This window comes from Echeneis naucrates, chromosome 1 (assembly GCF_900963305.1).
Source record: "Echeneis naucrates chromosome 1, fEcheNa1.1, whole genome shotgun sequence".
Lineage (NCBI taxonomy): Eukaryota > Metazoa > Chordata > Actinopteri > Carangiformes > Echeneidae > Echeneis > Echeneis naucrates.
Genome location: NC_042511.1, coordinates 21,004,909 through 21,021,811, shown reverse-complemented (window position 1 = coordinate 21,021,811; position 16,903 = coordinate 21,004,909). Strand labels below are relative to the sequence as shown.

Here is a 16,903-nt window from a genome sequence, read left to right as displayed (position 1 = left end):
TTGAAATAATGAAATTTGACCAGCACAGAGTCCTGATCTAAACCCAATAGAAAACCTCTGGAAATATCTTGGCAACAAATTTATGGCTAAGAAACCCAGAGTGTGAGAGACTAGTGATGTATTGTGGCCACAGATGTGCTTAATTCAAAACAAGGGCCTGAACACTTCCTACTAATTGTTGACTGTTGTAACTCAGAAATTTTGGTTGTCATCTTTCTCTGTGCTCATTGCTGTTTTGATCATTGCGTTTTCAACAAAACGAAGTTTATTTGTTTATATGCCTGGGTTATTTAGTAAAACTTTGTTCTATTAGTATGGGTATGGTATGGGTATACATCAAATGCTCCTTCAAATTTAGAGAAATCGCGGTTACATTTGCTGTTTTTAGGATTGGGTATATTATTCCCTCTTATCAAGTCTCAATCTGGAAGGGATGTTCTTTACTATGGACTGACTTAAAAAAAAATACAGAAGGAAGGAGTATAACAATGGCTTACATTTTTGGGGGTTTTTATTAATTAATAAGGGATAAATCAAAACATGCTCATTATATACAGGTGCAGATCAAAGCATAAACTAAATGAAACAGGTACGTAAATGGAATGGCATGATATGACAATAAAGGCAGCTGGTGACTAACTTGAGAACTTGGGCGAATGAACGGAAGCTTGTTTGTCAAATACAAGAATTTTTCTGAGGAAGGAGAGGGGTTGAAGCTAAAATTAGGATCGACATTGTTTAATAGCCATGTCTCACACCACTTAGAACAACCCGCTGGGAGAGCAGATAAGTGCAACCTTACTTTGTGTTGGCGTGGAGATGTCTGAAGAGAGTGGCCGCGTCGAAGTCCTTCCTCATGGCTTCCCAAGCTAGACTGGTCCTTGGCTGAAGTGGCGATCGGTTTGGCTCGTCCCTCTTCAGTGGCAATGTTGTCTTTTTTGCGATTGGCTTGGTTATTAAGTTAAGGTCCAAATTTGACACCGTCTTAAAATAATGGCCCATGTCATTTTTTCAGGTTTTTTTTAAATTTTCATTTGAGGTGCCTTGTTATTGTCCTGCACAAACAAGTACCATGGCCGTAGAGGCAGAAATGTGGTAAATGGGTTGACTCAGTGGTGTTATATGGATTTTGATGTTTGGTTATTAATTTAGTTGGAGTTTGACCTGTGTCTGGAACATGTAACATGGCTGATGAAGCCATGAAGCCTGGTTCTGCTCTTTAATTTGATGTAGAAAACATTGCTATCTTCTTCTGTGATTAGCGCATTATTTTACATGATGTCCTGTAGTGCATTCCCCAGGACCATAATTTGGAGGCCCTTCAGTTTTATAAGTAATTTTTTCAGTTTTTTCAAAAAACTGAACCAAGGCTTAAGTCACACTCTTGACATAGGCCATTATACTACAGGGGTAAAAATCGCATGATCTCTTCAACTGAGGATGTAGACAGTTTTAACAGAGGTGGCCAACATCATGAGGAGATGATTTAAGCAAAAATATAATTTTGTCAAAAAAAAAAAAAAAATGACATAGCCCTTTAAGCCTTAACCCCATTTTTGGGTTTCTGCTTGAAAATGGCACACTCTTAATAGAAAGATGATATCTCTGCCACCACAAGGTGTATTAATAATTTCAGTGTCTCATACACCTGCAAGATTTGTTCTGAGGTGTAAATATCAGTATTCATCTTATTGGTTAAGAGTAAATCAGGATGGGACACAAAACAAATAAAGAAAATGTCATGTTTTAGGGTGATTATTCTTCCTTTGGAATGATGCAGCTGCAGCTCTAAACCTCTATCAGATTATAACACAATATAGCAAAAAGTTTGACACTGAAGATAGAACAAAATTAGAGAATTTTTAGTATAGAAAGTTCAGACAAGGGCTCAAAAAATGGCCATTTGGCACATTTTGGCTCTATCTGAATTTTCTCATGTACCAAACTATATATTACTTGCATATTACTAACAGTGCTAAAAACAGCCAAATACAGTTCTTTGAGTTTTCAGCTTTTTTTTTGGAATTTCATCATCTGTGTTATATACATGTCCTATATATTTTCCCATAAAAAAAATAAAAATAAAAAATAACCACAGAAAGCCACTGTATGTTAATCCAAAAAGATACACATTTACTCGCACATACAAAAACAAATTAAAACACTTAACATGCAAAACAAAAAAAAAAAAAAAAAAAAAAAAAAAAAAAAAAAAACAACACACACACACACACACACACACACACACACACACAACAAGAAAACCACCCCCCCCCCCGGAAATTACTTTCCATCGTGCCACTGCCGGAAACAGTTTTTCTTCTGGGTGAGACAGAGAGGAACCTGACATCCCCGACAATAAATATTTGTCTTCACCCGGGGCTTTCCATCCTTGAAGCACCTCTTGCAGTATTTTCTGAGCCCCTCAAAGAACAAGGGAACGCAAGTAGTTGAAGGTGGTGGTGGGGTGACCGTTGCGCCAACAAACTCCAGCATCTCCTTGGCCAACTGCTCTCTGAAGGCCTTGTGGGTGAAGGGCTTTGTTTGGGTCTGGTCATTTCTCAGCTTGTGCAGCTCCTTGTGGAGGAGGTAGCTGTTCACCACAGCAATGTCCATGAAGTGGTAGAAGAGGGTCTTGTACCACTTCATTGTCTTATGGCCCACACTGTAAGAGCCGATCAGAGCATCAGACAGATCAACACCACCCATGCTGCGGTTGTAGTCCTTGACGGTGTCCGGAACTGGTATAGCTATGATTTGCCACTCCCCATCCAGCTTCACCCTCCTCCTCACTGTCTGTCCACTGTAGGCCTGATGCACTGTGGAGCACATTGCCACCTCTCTTGTGTCCATCCACTTCACAAAGAGGAGTTTGCCACTTCGGATCCAGCGCAAGTCCCCCCTCTCAGGCTTTTTGGGCAGATCATTGTTCTGGGTCCGAGGGAAGTCAATGTGATTCTTGCGGATGGTTCCACAACAGCCAAAGTTCTTCTTAGACAGCTCTGTAAAAAGCGCAGGGCTTGTGTAGAAGTTGTCAGTGTACAGCATGTACCCACTGCCAAGAAGAGGAAAATGCAGAAGGTCCATCACTGCTGAGAAACTCAAGCCACGACCTGTGGGGGACTTGTTTCTGCCTGTGTAAATAAAAAAATTCCAGGTGTACCCTGTGGCTGCATCAGCCAACACAAAGAGTTTGAAACCCCACTTTGTAGGCTTGTTTTTCATGTACTGCCTCATGCTGATGCGGGATTTACTTGCAACCATCCGCTCATCAATTGAAAGATTCTGATACGGCTGGAAATGAACTTTGCAGGCAGTGACCAACTCAGTGTAGAAGGGCTTGAGTTTGAAGAGCCGGTCATACTCTAGGGTTTTCCTTTTGCTGTCATTTTCTTCGTCCTCTTTGGGATCACTGAGGTGTAGTGACCACAAAATGGCTTCAAAGCGGTCTCGTGTCATGTGGTCACTGGGGAAACAAAAGTTGTATGGCCATTTCTTCCTCCAGTAGTCGGCTCTGTGGTGCACTGACACAAGGCCAGTGAATGTGATGATGGCCAAGAAGATGTAAAAATCTTTGACAGTGAGCACTTCCCACTTAAATTTCATGCCTGCTTCCTTCCTTTTGGCCGCATTGGCATTTGTGTTGTCAATAATTTTTCTTATGACAGATGGTGAGAAAAAAAGCTGGAAGAGGCTGAGGGGTGACCATGCTGTGGTGATGTCAAATGTAGGCCCTGGGGTCCTGGTTGGCATGAACTTGAGAGGGGAAGGTTTTATGTCCTCTTCCTCTCTGTCATACCACCTGTCCTCCTCCACACTGTCAACAGATCCACCTTTGCCACACTTGATAGCTGGAGCAGATGTTCTCTGAGTTGATAGGCTTCTCTTCCGATTAGAGGTTTGCAGCCCTGGGGACAGGGGTTGCAACAATCCTGGCGGTGATCGTCGATGCTTTTGTGATCTTGGAAGTTTGGAAATTAGTGACTCGTAATCCTCATCACTGTAAAACCAAATGTGGAAGGGGGGAAAAAAACAAAACACATATACATTCAGTTTTCTGGTTCTGAAATTGTAATACATGTAAACATAAAAATGATGTAACACACACACACACACACACAGTTTAGACTTTTTTTTTTTTTACCTGTTCTGTTGGCAGGCAGTATGAATGTTTCTGGTACCTTGTTGTGCTGAAACAGGTTTACTCTGAAAAAGAGGAGTCTGACATACTCCTCTTCGTTTATTGATAAAGCAACAAGACTGAGCCTTAGCAGTGGATAGAGAACATAGACGGGGGCAACATCAACGTCAGACAGGAAGGGGGGAAAAAAAAAAAAAAAAAAAAAAAAAAGCACAGTTCATTTGTATTTTAATAGCTCCAAGTTCACACCTGTTGATTTGTTCATAATTTTAAATGAATGAATAAATATCATGCTTTGTTGTTGAACTTATTGTGCCTATGCAACAGTTTAACTTGTTGATCATCACAATGGCAATGCTGTAGGCCTATAGCCTATTTTATGGGCATGTCGTGCAAGAGATAACAGATAATCAGTAGGCTTTCAGGAAAAAAAGTGTTCAGTGGATCATTGATTTTCATATGAACTAGGGCGTAACCTAATTCCCAAACCAATTTCCCAAGGGTGCAAAGTTGATAAATCCAGGTGGCCAGGATCTTAACCTTCTTATGGCGGGGACGTAGTCCAGGGCAACCCAGACCCAGCTAGGGGTCCACCGCAAGGCCAACCCCAGGTAGACCCCCCCAGGACGCCGAACGAACATTTCTAAAACAATCCATACCTGTCCGATGATGGAGGACAATAGTCCGAGTCACCGTCCTCTGCGTTTTCCAGATGAATTAGATCCTCGTCATCCGAAGATGAATCATTCGGACAAATAAGGCTCCCAGCGTCCTGCTGCAACACTTTTAGTGCCTCATCGGCACTAGAAGATCTCTTCCGCGACATCTCTCTCTAGAAAAGTCCCACAATTTGGCGAAAACCAACCGCTAACAACACTCCAAAACTCCAACACAAACTCGTACTGTGCGGTCTCACTCCTATTCCAAGAAACTTTTGCTTAAATATGGAGATGCTCAGTACTCCCTCCTGTATCTCCGCAACGGATTGGTCAATTTCAGTGAATGACACATCATTGTAGCCTGTACGGCCAATAGAATATAGCTATATACACCCAAATTAGATTGACCGCACTAGCAGCCAATCAGAATCAGCAGTCTCTTCTTTTTATTGCAAGTAACATACAAACAAGGCACAAAAAGTCACAGAAACCCAATACATTGTGCCTTGGGTTGAGCACCTGCAATGTGTAATGTACAGTATATCAAATTAAAATTAAACAAAAAAAAAGGAAACACAAGGGCTTTTTTCACATTAACTCATATGAGTTTAGTAAAGAAATTATATTTGTTCAGCTTCAAGGACTTACTTAAGAGTTTTAACTCATTCTTCCAATCATTCACATAAGGTTTAGTCTTAAAGTATTCGTATGTGTCAATAAAGAGCTTTCCCAATAACACTATAATACTGAGAGCAAAGTCCAAGTTCTTATTTTCAACAAAAACACCAAACTTAATTAACTTCATTGTTAGAGGTGATAACTTAATGCTTTTGGACTGTAGCCAGCTCTGCATCTCTCCCCAGAAAGACTTCACTAAATAACAATAAAAGAAAACATATTACAAGCGTTCTATATTCCTTTCACAAAACACACAGTTGTTCAGATCAAAATTAAACCTTATTTTTAAGAATTTGCTTATTGGGTAAATTTTATTTAAAATTTTGAAGTTAACCTGTTTTATCTTAGGAGGGAGTAGAAATGAACTGTAGTTTTTTCTTAACCTTTACAGGTTCCATAATTTCTTCTTACTATAATGACTTTGTTGGAACATTTAAAATCACAGATGTTCACTCCTTCAATATAGAGCAGTCTTAGTTCAGGGGAGTTGTTAGAGTTCCTGATATTCTCTAACCATTGATCTCACAGAAACTGGTATGGCTTTTATCATTATACTGCTTACCATTACATTGAATCTGATATTTTTCACGGAAGTCCTCGTGTTGCAACAGGTTTCCATTATCATCCAAACTGTGTGCAACAGCCCATATTTCTTTGGACCTCCAATCCTCGATATACACAGATTTTCTACTTAAAAATATGTGCCTGGATTGTTGTGTGGTATAAAATTATGTTTGTAAATTAGCTTCCAATAGAGCAGTACTTGCTGATGGAAAACTTAAAATTCAACTGGTGGTGATCTACAATCACGGGGGCTAATAATTTGAAAACGAAAGAGCGAAAAGGAGATGGCATGTCAAGGGATGTGAGAACAGTTAAATAAGTGGATGGTGAATGGCAACAGGTAGGATTATTTAAAGTGTGATGTCTGTGCTTGGAGGCTTGCAGTGGTTACTGAGCTGTAAACTGGAAAATATTTAATATTAAAATGATTAAAGCCCATATATGATGATATCCGGCCAAATAATTTATTCATTATTACTGTTCTTTTTTCTTAATTTGATGCAATAGTACATACAATAAATGCCAAATGCCGTAATTGTTTATACCCCCCTGACACTGGGTAGCGCTCTTGATCGTTTCCCCTCCGCCGTGGGCGGGGCTTAAATGTGGTCTGTCTATGGAGGAAAGACTTCACGACGACGAAAGCAATGATAAAGATAAATGTTGATTGTCTGAAGAAGGAAACCAATTGTTCATTGTTAAGTGAAATGTCTTATTTTCTCATGTATATTTAGAATTGCTCTTCCACTAAAAAAAAATATGTTTTACCCGATTACTTGATTAATGATGGAATTTTCAGTAGAATACTCGATTACTACAATATTTGATAGCAACAGCTAGGTTGTTCATAATTTTGAGTATATTAATGAACATGCAGCTTTAAATTCATTTTACTGCACAATTGGGATAAAAACAATGACGTTTTGTGCTATTGCTTTGGTTAAATTATGAAACTAATGGTGTAATTCCCCTCTGCCCCCGATATCTTTGGCCCTCCTCACAGTGAAGCTCCGAAGCTTCGAATGATTTTTGGTACAAAAAAAAAAAAGAAAAAAAGCTATCACTCGCCAATCACTAGAAAATGCTTAAAAAGTTTGAGAATCACTGAATTATATATGTCGCTGCTTCACCGAAAAGCCAAAGAAGATGAGAAGGGGCGGTGCCGACTGCCATGAAAAACCAAGAAGCAGACGAACAAAGAAAAGGGGCAGTGGGGGAGGAGTAGGAGGAAGCCGGGCTGGTATCATTCTTTCTTGAGGATTTGGGCGAATGAATGCCAGATTGTTTCTCAAAATACAAGGGTGAGTCTGTCTGAGGAAGGAGAGCTCTAAAATTATAATTTGATTCACTGTTATCTAATAGCCATGTCTCACACCACTTAGAACAACCCGCTGGGAGAGCAGATAAGTGCAACCTTACTTTGTGTTGGCGTGGAGATGTCCGAAGAGAGTGGCCGCGTCGAGGTCCTTCGTCGTGGCCTCCCAAGCTAGACTGGTCCTCGGATGAAGTGGCTATCAGTCTGGCTTGTCCCTCTTCAGCGGCAGTGTTGTCCTTCGTGCGATGGGCTTGGTTATTAAGTTAATTTCCGAATTATTCTTCTCTTTTCTGATGAAAACAGACGGGAGCCATGGGCAGCACAAGCGGCCCTGGTTACCATGGCAACTCGTGGACTGGAGGCTGAGTGCCGTACAGCCATACTTGTTCTCCAGCAGCCTGGCTTCAAATTGAAACTTGTAGCTAAGTGGCTAAATTCTGATTTCTGAGTTTCTTTTTCAGTTGTGGTTGTTTTTGTCAGGTCTCCTGGGGAAGCTCTCCTCTTCAGAACTTCCCCAGAACTCCACCAAATTCAAGACCGCCTAAAATTTAATTTTCACTACTTTTATTTGGGGGCCAACCCACGAGTGTGCTCTGGCTGGCGGCCAATCTGGTCCAATCAAATTTCTCCCTTCAGGGCATAGCTAGGGCGGTATTTGGATTTTAACTACGCCTTTCATTCACCCAAGTTTGGAGTTATATATAAAACAAAGATAAATGTATCGTTTTGATAAGTACAGTTTTCGCTGCTTGTTGTGGTTACTTCGGTGGACATGGTTTTATCTGATTCAGTGTAAAACACAATTAAATGGTTATTAGGTAATCACAACATCATAGAGCACACAAACAAATGAACAAAGAAAAGAACATTTCCATGCATATCCTGACTGACTGTGGAAAATCAGAAACGTATGACTGTGGACTGTGTATGAAGTTTCTTTTTACAGAACAGTTATAGGCAACAACCAAGCACATAGATTACACTGCTCATGCAACATGCCACCGATTCCGGTGGTTTGTCATTCAGGTGGCGCTGTTGTTACATAATAGTTCACTTCTGGTGTAAATTCTATCTCAGCCAAACTATCTTGTAGAAAAATGGTTCGAACAGATGTGAAGTCCTCTTCTCACGGGGGAATCAGTTTGACATGTTTACAGTCTCTTATTTGATCGGAATATCCAATTTCTTATGATATCAATCTTTGTGTCCTTGTTGGCCTGGATGCATTCCAGAATGGCAATTTGCATCCGTTGCCTGATAATGTTATCAGGCCGACCCGAGCGGAGGGTAAGAGAAGGGGTACCTCTCTGCGAGGTTAGGCAGGTTTATGCTGATTTATGGCATGGACTGCAATTTATTGTTTGATAAAGGTCCAGGATAGCAGTTAGCAGAGATCTGGGAAATCCCTGTGGAGGCAATAGTCTCTTTAAAGAGGAGATTGGAATCTCCACCCCACATCCACCCCCCACCTTTGTGGACCTCACAAGAAGTGGTAAGAAAGTTTAAATGTTAGGAGATGTCTTGTTGGAAGTGAATGGGAGTCAGACAGAACAGCATTAAAGACCATTTACACAGGACTAGTAAGACCTATATTAGATTATGGGAGCATCGCATTTGGATCTGCAACACATAAAACTGGACAACATACAATATCAGGCATTAAGATTATGTACAGGTGCAGTTAGAACAACCCCAACTTCAGCATTACAAGTGGAGAAATGTCTTTAGAGTTAAGGAAAATACAGCTTACTCTAAGCTACTGGGTAAATTTAAAAGGGCATAAGAAAAGACCACTCAACACAAGAAGTACTGAAACCGTGTTGGGAAAAAGAGAGGACAGAAACAAAAAGCTTTGGGTGGGCAATAGAAGGAAAAGCAAGAGAACTGATATAACAGCAATAAACATCAGTCCAACAGTTCCACTCTCAGTGACACAAACTTGGATACTTCCTGAACCTAGCGTGGACCTCACTTTGTTAAACAAAAAACATAAAGATAAGGGATTTAATCTACAACCACAGTTAATAAAGGATTATATAGGAAATAACTACAATGATCACATTCAAATATACACAGATGCATCAAAGAATGCGGACAGCAAAGTGGGTATTTCATTTGTAGTTCCAGAATTTAACATTAAAGGATGCAGGAGAATCAGCGATGAGGTATTCAGAGATGATGGCACTGTTAGTGGCATTCCAGTGGGTTGAAGAGGTGAGACCTGGGAGGACAGTAGTGTTCTCTGACTCCAGCTCATCTCTGATCAGCATAAAATACACACCATCAGACAGCTAAAAAGATATGTTATTGGTAATTCAGAATCCAAATGATGGGACGGAATATAACACTAGTGTGGATACCGGCTCATATAGGAATAACTGGAAATGAAACAGTAGACAGGTGGGCAAAAGAAGGAACAAGAAACAATCAAATACCATTAGCCCATTAAGTAAAACCGAAATGAAAACCAAAATTAAGAAAAAGTTAAAATTAAGGTGGCAAAAGCAATGGGAAGAAGAAAGAACAGGCAGATGGTTTTATAGAATTCAAAGAAGAGTTGGAATTAGTTGAGAGGCAACAAGAGCCCGTAGAGAGGAAACAATAATAGCAAATGCCATAATTTACTACACCAAGTATAAGGAAGAAAGAAAAGATCTGATTGTGAGCCTTACAAAACAGAAGCTGAGGTTAGATTTAAATAGCATGCAACAGAGAGTATCAAGTGAAAAATGCTATGACGCTCTGCTACAATATCTTAGAAGAACTGGACTGATTAAAAGAATACAATTTTGCTTTATTTAATTTTATAAGTTTCCTTAGATAGAACGACTAAATAATAATCTTGGTCCACACTCCATACCAGTCGGTGGCGGTAATGCACCTTAACGTTTTTTGCCAACCGCCAATAAACCCAACAAGAAGAAGCGGGCTCACAGCTGGGAAACAGCAGGGATAGAGCGGCCGCTGGAGCTGCACCGAGAGATCGTGTCCGCTGAGACCGCTGATCACGCTAACACAAGATGACTGATGCCGTCGTGGAATCGCGCACGCTCTGTCTTTTTGATGTGGACGGCACGCTGACTACCGCGCGACAGGTAAACAGTGCTTCGAGTGAACCCGTCACATCGGACTTGGCACACCGTCACTTCCGCGTTCCACGTTGTTACTGTAGCTGGTCCGAGCTGTAATTGACTGTGCTTTCTGGTGCCACCTGAGCTCCCGCTAACGTCAGATTATAGACACATACCGGTCATGTCCGCGACAGATGACATGGATGACGTGTGCAGGTCGTAGTCAAGATGTGAGGCAGGAAGTGCCCATACCTCTCAGAAGGGTCGTGTTTCTGTGCCGATAAAGAAAGCCAGGGATGGGAATAACGGCGTTACTAGTAAGCTAATTGATTACTCTTTCAATTTTCGTAACGCCGTTAGCCTTACTGCCAAAAATGCTACGCGTTACTATAATTGAAGCTGTTTTTTCATCAGACCAACTAGATCTCTGCGCTGAGAGGCAGACGTCAGCTCTGTAACGAGTGTTTTTCCTTCGTTCACAGCTCATAGCAGGGAAGGAAATAGTGACGGTTCGCCAGGGGAAATGGGGAGTTCAGTGAAAAAACATGAACTGTTGCTTTCGCCACAATTACAATGATTAGCTTGATATGTTTCTCCAAGTGCTGTTAGAATAGCAGTTGCACAGTCATGATATACTGATTGGTGTCTTCAGTTAGCTGTACAACTAATTAGCGGTAGCAGGGATGAGTCGGTGAATGAGTCAGTGGGGACCAAGAATCGTGCTTCATGAGTCAGTAAAGTGATTCTCGAATATTGAACGATTCGTTCATGACTCGCACAACACTACCAAGACACAAGTGAGTCAGTCAATGAGAAACAGGATTGATGAGCCCAAATAATCCAAAAGTAGCCTTATCTAAATCTAAGTAGAGCCATTACTTTTCCCTCCAAGAATTAGAGGAATGAATGGAACCGTGTAATGCACATCATGCCCTGAACAAAAGTGCCTCTCCACGTCGGTGTCAAGTAATTTAGACTTACTCAAATATCTTACAATTGAACATGCACTGTGTATTTTAATTTCTGTTAAAGTGGGGTGTAGGTGGGCTCCAAATTCCGGCAATTTGAGCATTCAAGCATTTACTTGAAAGTCATGCAACAGTTACTTATATAATTTGTAACTGAGTAACTAGTTTAGTTGTGTTTCGGAAGAGGTAACTACTAACTGTAACTAATTACTTTTAACTTGCCAACACTGAAAAGAGCACTCCCAGTTCCTGGTGTCAAGCCGTTTTTTTCATGCTGCACTGATACTGAATCCACTTTCAGTCGATATCCTGGTTTGGTAATGAATGTTGATGAGGTCCGTGCTTTTGTGTCTTTGTTTCCCTTTCCCTGGGTTTGCAGGTGACGTGTGATGGATTTACTGCACTCACTCAGAAAAGAAGTGGAGGACAGACAGACACAATGTTTGAATAAAATTTGGTGTTGAACTTGTCAGCTGAGCTGGATCAGGCTTGGCACACCCAGGTAGTCTATCCAGGCATGTCGTGTACTAAGTCTTGATGGCCTACCTTTTCCTGTTACAGCGTGTCACTCCAGACATGGCAGACTTCCTAAACCACCTGAGGAAGCGGGTTCATATTGGTGTGGTTGGAGGGTCTGACCTGAGCAAGATCAAGGAGCAGATGGGAGATGATGGTGAGAGAGATAAGAGGACTCAGCTGTAGAACAGGACTAGGACCCCATTTACATCTCACCCTGTTCTTATGTTTGTCTCTGTGCAGTGATCCACAAAGTGGACTATGTGTTTGCTGAGAATGGATTGGTGGCCTATAAGAATGGAAAGCTGCTGTCGGTCCAGGTAAAACAGCCTGAGTCCAAGTTTGAGATGGCTGACTATGATATTTCCTCTGATCTTGAATCATTGTTTTTGATGAGCTGAGATCCTGGATCTGATTGACTAATTATTTTCCTTTGTCAGTCCATCCAGGCCCAGATGGGAGAAGAGCTGCTGCAGGACCTGATCAACTTTTGTCTCAACTACATGGCCCAGATCAAACTGCCCAAGAAGAGGTAGAGACCCGCCACAGCACTGACCCAATGCTGTCCCAGACCTGGTCCAGACTAATGTGGACTAATGTACTGTCTAACAGGGGGACCTTTATTGAGTTTCGCAATGGGATGTTGAACGTGTCCCCTGTAGGACGCAGCTGTACGCAAGAAGAGAGGAGGGAGTTTTATGAGCTGGATCAGGTGACATCACAGATTAATGTGTATCAATAGATGACATCACACTTGAAAATATGATTTGGTGTTTTCCACTCTATCTGCAAATAGAATCAAATTTATTTCTATAGTCCCAAAGTATTACATCAAGCCACTCTACATATAGAATAGGTCTAGACCAAACTCTTTTTAGAATTGTTTAAAGGGATCCAACAGATCCATCCACAAGCATACACCAAAGAGACAGGGGAGGGAAAACCAGAGGCAGCGTGAGAGCGTGCAACATCTATGCCTATACCAGCAGAACTAAAATTAAATTTTTTAATTGTAGGCTTTGTCAAAGAGGAAGGTTTTAAGCCCAATCTTGAAAGTGGAGACAGTCTGCTTTCACCTGGACCAATACCTGGTTCAATGGAAGAGGAGCCTGAAAGCTGAAAGATCTGTGTCCCGATTTACTCTTGGGGGAACAACAACTAAACCATCTAGAGAGCGAATTGACTGAGATAAGATTCAGTTTGGTCAATAAGAGCTTTGTATGTTAGGAGAAGGATTTCAAATTTTAATCTGAATTTGACCAATAGCCACTGAAGACGAGTTAACGCAGGAAAAATGGGATCTCTTAGTGATTTTACTGTTGTTGCACAGGTGTGTGCGCGTCTGTGTGTCCTGCAGCTCTGAAACTGTGTCTTTGTCCCACAGAGAGAAAGGATCAGGGAAAGGTTTGTGGCTGTTTTACAAGAGCAGTTCAGAGGAAAAGGTCTCTCCTTCTCCATCGGTGAGTCCACTTGAATTCAGGTGAGCCAAGGTCACTCTGGATGACCAGTGTTATTCTTTGTGTAATGGTAGTGTGTGTCTGCAGGAGGACAGATAAGCTTTGATGTGTTTCCTGAAGGCTGGGATAAAAGGTACTGCCTGGGCTTCGTAGAGAAGGACCAGTTCTCCACCATCCACTTCTTTGGAGACAAGACCAAACCAGTGAGTAGGGCCACACTAGCAAGACCACACCAAAGAAAAAGATCTGACCAGTGGGTAAATACCACACCAGTCAGAAAGACCTGGGGCCTCATTTATATAACTGTGTGTGATTGTTACTAAAAGTGCACTATGCCCAAAAGCCGAAGTTTATGTGCGTCAGAAAATATTCAGATTTATTAAACCCTGCGTACACACACTTAAAGCAAACTTGCTTTTATAAATCACAGACTTGACGTGAAGTGTGCGCAGCTGTGTCGGCTTCATGTCACGTCCTGTACATGCCCATTTTTAACCATAAATGGTCAATGCAAAGCACCTCATAAATGCGACTTGCATATAAAATAAAATTCAGATACAAGTATTATGTCTTGTTGGAACCAATGGCGGATGCAGGAAGAAAATGCAACAAAAAAAAAAGAAAAACCCAAAACATTTTCTGAAGTGGAGACGCTTGTTGGTGAAGTAGAGGCCCAAAAAACCATCATGTTTGGAGGTCACAGCACCAGAATTACAAACCAAAGGAAGTGAAGTGATTGGCAACTGGTTGCTACAGCTGTGAACAGTTGAGTGTTCATCAATAGAGTCCTGCAGGTACAAAGGGAGACAATACAAGCAATCAACAACCTGACGGAGGAGTTGAGACAAATGAGAAATGGTTGAAATTGCAGAAATATTAAAAGGCAATGTGGAAAAATTAACCTTTTCGTTGTCTTAATAAACGCCGCATGACATCCTGATGGAGTCTCTCACCCTGGTCATATCCCACTTGTCTTGAAGGGGGCTCTGCCTCTGGATCATAATTCTGGTGGGTTGGGGGGGGGGTACCATTCCTCTGTGCCACATTGTGTATCACGCCACATGCTCTTATAATGCAGCACACTTTGGCAGGATGATAAAGAAGCCTGCCCTCCAACAAATCCAAAGCTCCACCACTGACGGATGCACACAATGAGGCCCGCCCGGGCATGGGCCTCATTGAACATGGTTTCCTCTGTGTGCATTTAAAAACGGGGAGGGGACTGGTGCGTTGCCCTCTCTAATGCTGGACCCAGTTCAGCACATAGATCCAAGAGCAGCTCTCGGGAATCTAAAACGGCTCATAAGACAGTCATCATCATGGGTTAATAAGTCGTTATGGTCACTGAAGATTTATCCTTCCTTCCATTGGCATAGTTCTCCTGCAGTGTCATGGTGCAGCATTACACACCGGGCTCACTGCTTTATTTATAGGTTTACAATAATCAGACTAATAATGAGTTTGTGCTAACCCCCACCATGAAAAATATTCTTTAAACTGAATATTGTGACCATTACCTTTTTATTTATGCCTGGTTTGTTATGAAAAGCATCAAGTAGAGCTGACAAACTGAGAACAGGAAAGTATAAAGTATCATCATTGTTAATGGCTTTGTTTTCCACACTTAGGATTTCATTGGCATTTGACTATGTGTTCACAATATCACAGAAAAATATTATGTTATTTACACGTTTTAGCTGTATGCTTTATGTGCCGTCCTCTCATCCTCCTGCTCCTGGGGAGTGGACAATATGATGGACAGACGGTGGTGATTAAATATAGGGATATCTAAATATAAGGTATTTAGATGTTTAAGTAAGATTCTAAAGAGATGTTTCCAAAACAATTACTCAGTCCAACCGGTTGAGGCAGATGGCCGCCCCCCCTGAGCCTGGTTCTGCCCAAGGTTTTTGCCTCTTAAAGGAAGTTTTTCCTTGCCACTGTCGCCAAGTGCTTGCTCATCAGGGGATCTGTTGGGTCTCTTTAAATAATTTTATGAAGAGTTTGGTCATGTAAGTCATGTAAAGTGCCCTGATGTAACTTTGTTATGACTTGGCGCTATACAAATAAATTTGATTTGATTTGATACCAATGCAAAATAATGCAGTTGAAGTAATTAATTCTGATGACATGGCTCTAATTCATGATACGGGTTGAAATTAAATGTGGGAAGGGCAATAATAAAAACATAATCTATTCTTCCCACTCTTCATTTCTGCAGTCTGACTTCAGTTCACCATTGCATCATCTGGGTTGCCAATTCCCCTTTTCCTCCAAAATGTGCGTACGCATGGTTCAAAGTTTCCATAGGGATGTGCACATTTTCCAGCCAAGTTTGCTTTTTAATAGATCAAAACCTTTGCATGGAAAGTGATGCACACAAGTTTTTGTGTGTACACGTTTATAAATGAGGCCCCTGACCAGTAAGACCAGACCTGTGACCTACATAGTACAACATCAGAAGATAGATAAACATAAATGCTGATAATTCTAATAATGAGTCTATCAGCCAGACTGACTGGGGACAGTGAGCCCATAAATGTACAGTAGCCAGACATCAGCTGACAACTACATTTCTCACGTGATTGCATTGTGTGGACAGGACTAACAAATTATTAAGACAGGGATGGGGGAAAATAATCCACTAGTAGGATATGCAATTTTAGTAATTTATTAAGTTGAAATCAAAATATACAAAACAGTTCTAATATAACAAATAGTTCTAAGTTACAAACTGAAAATGAGCTGCTGAAAAGAGGGATGATGAGGGATGATGTCAATGTGTGTGTCTCTGTGTATGCCACTCTCTGTCTATGCACGTATTTGTGTGTTTGTCTGTGTGTCTGCATCAGGGAGGAAATGACTATGAGATCTTCTGCGACCCTCGGACCATCGGCCATGAAGTTTCCTGTCCAGAGGAGACTCGCCAGCTGTGTGAGCAGCTGTTCTTCTGCTGATGACCTCTGGCCTCACTTACCTCTTACCTTAAAATGTGACAGACAGTGAAAATTCTCTTCTTCCAATGAGGTTACTGGCTGACTGAGCAGGTGTTACAGGGTCACTGGCGTGTCGCGTGTCCAGGTGATCAGTGGGTCAGAGAGTGCTTGGTTGGTTGGTGTGTTTTCAGGGAACTCTGCACTCAGACCAGTCTGCTCCTCTGGATTTATCTATGGACTCATCTTGGCAACTTGTCATCTTCCAGGGAGAGAAAACATAAGTTTTGACCTTTGACTGTCTGTGTGTGAACAACCACATAGTGTCATTAATTTCACCAGATTGTGTTTGTTATTCATGGTAATATTGATCACAATCTGGTTCTAATTGAATCCTGGTCAGATCGTGTTTCAGGTCAGGTCTCAGTCTCTGTGGGTTAATTTTTTCTCATGGTCTTAACTAAAGGTGTTTTAACATTAAAGCTTTAAACCTGAATCATGAACATGAAATGTGGACTTTCATTTTAAAAAGGTGTGAATTTTTTTTGGAGGGGGGCATCTAGGATCAGAAGGCAATTTAAGATGGGTTCTGAGACCAAGT

At 41.3% G+C, this 16,903-nt stretch overlaps 2 protein-coding genes across 3 annotated transcripts; one reads left to right on the top strand and one right to left on the bottom strand.

The window, feature by feature from the left end:
• Positions 1–2,283: 2,283 nt before the first annotated feature.
• On the bottom strand, positions 2,284–5,030 carry LOC115042836 (piggyBac transposable element-derived protein 4-like). The gene is made up of 2 exons (XM_029501094.1): positions 4,801–5,030; positions 2,284–4,000 (listed from the first exon to the last, which is right to left on the bottom strand). Exons 1-2 carry the CDS (start codon positions 4,965–4,967, stop codon positions 2,284–2,286), a joined length of 1,884 nt encoding a protein of 627 aa, XP_029356954.1. The 5' UTR covers positions 4,968–5,030.
• A 5,233-nt stretch (positions 5,031–10,263) lies between these two features.
• Positions 10,264–16,805, top strand: pmm2 (phosphomannomutase 2). Of its 2 annotated transcripts, none has more exons than XM_029511843.1 (8): positions 10,264–10,452; positions 11,958–12,069; positions 12,156–12,232; positions 12,353–12,444; positions 12,525–12,624; positions 13,297–13,372; positions 13,457–13,572; positions 16,222–16,805. In XM_029511843.1, exons 1-8 carry the CDS (start codon positions 10,378–10,380, stop codon positions 16,324–16,326), a joined length of 753 nt encoding a protein of 250 aa, XP_029367703.1. In that variant the 5' UTR covers positions 10,264–10,377; the 3' UTR covers positions 16,327–16,805. The 2 variants fall into 2 exon arrangements, with proteins under 2 accessions (XP_029367703.1, XP_029367711.1); XM_029511851.1 differs by lacking the exon at positions 10,264–10,452 and adding an exon at positions 10,557–10,745.
• Positions 16,806–16,903: the final 98 nt, after the last annotated feature.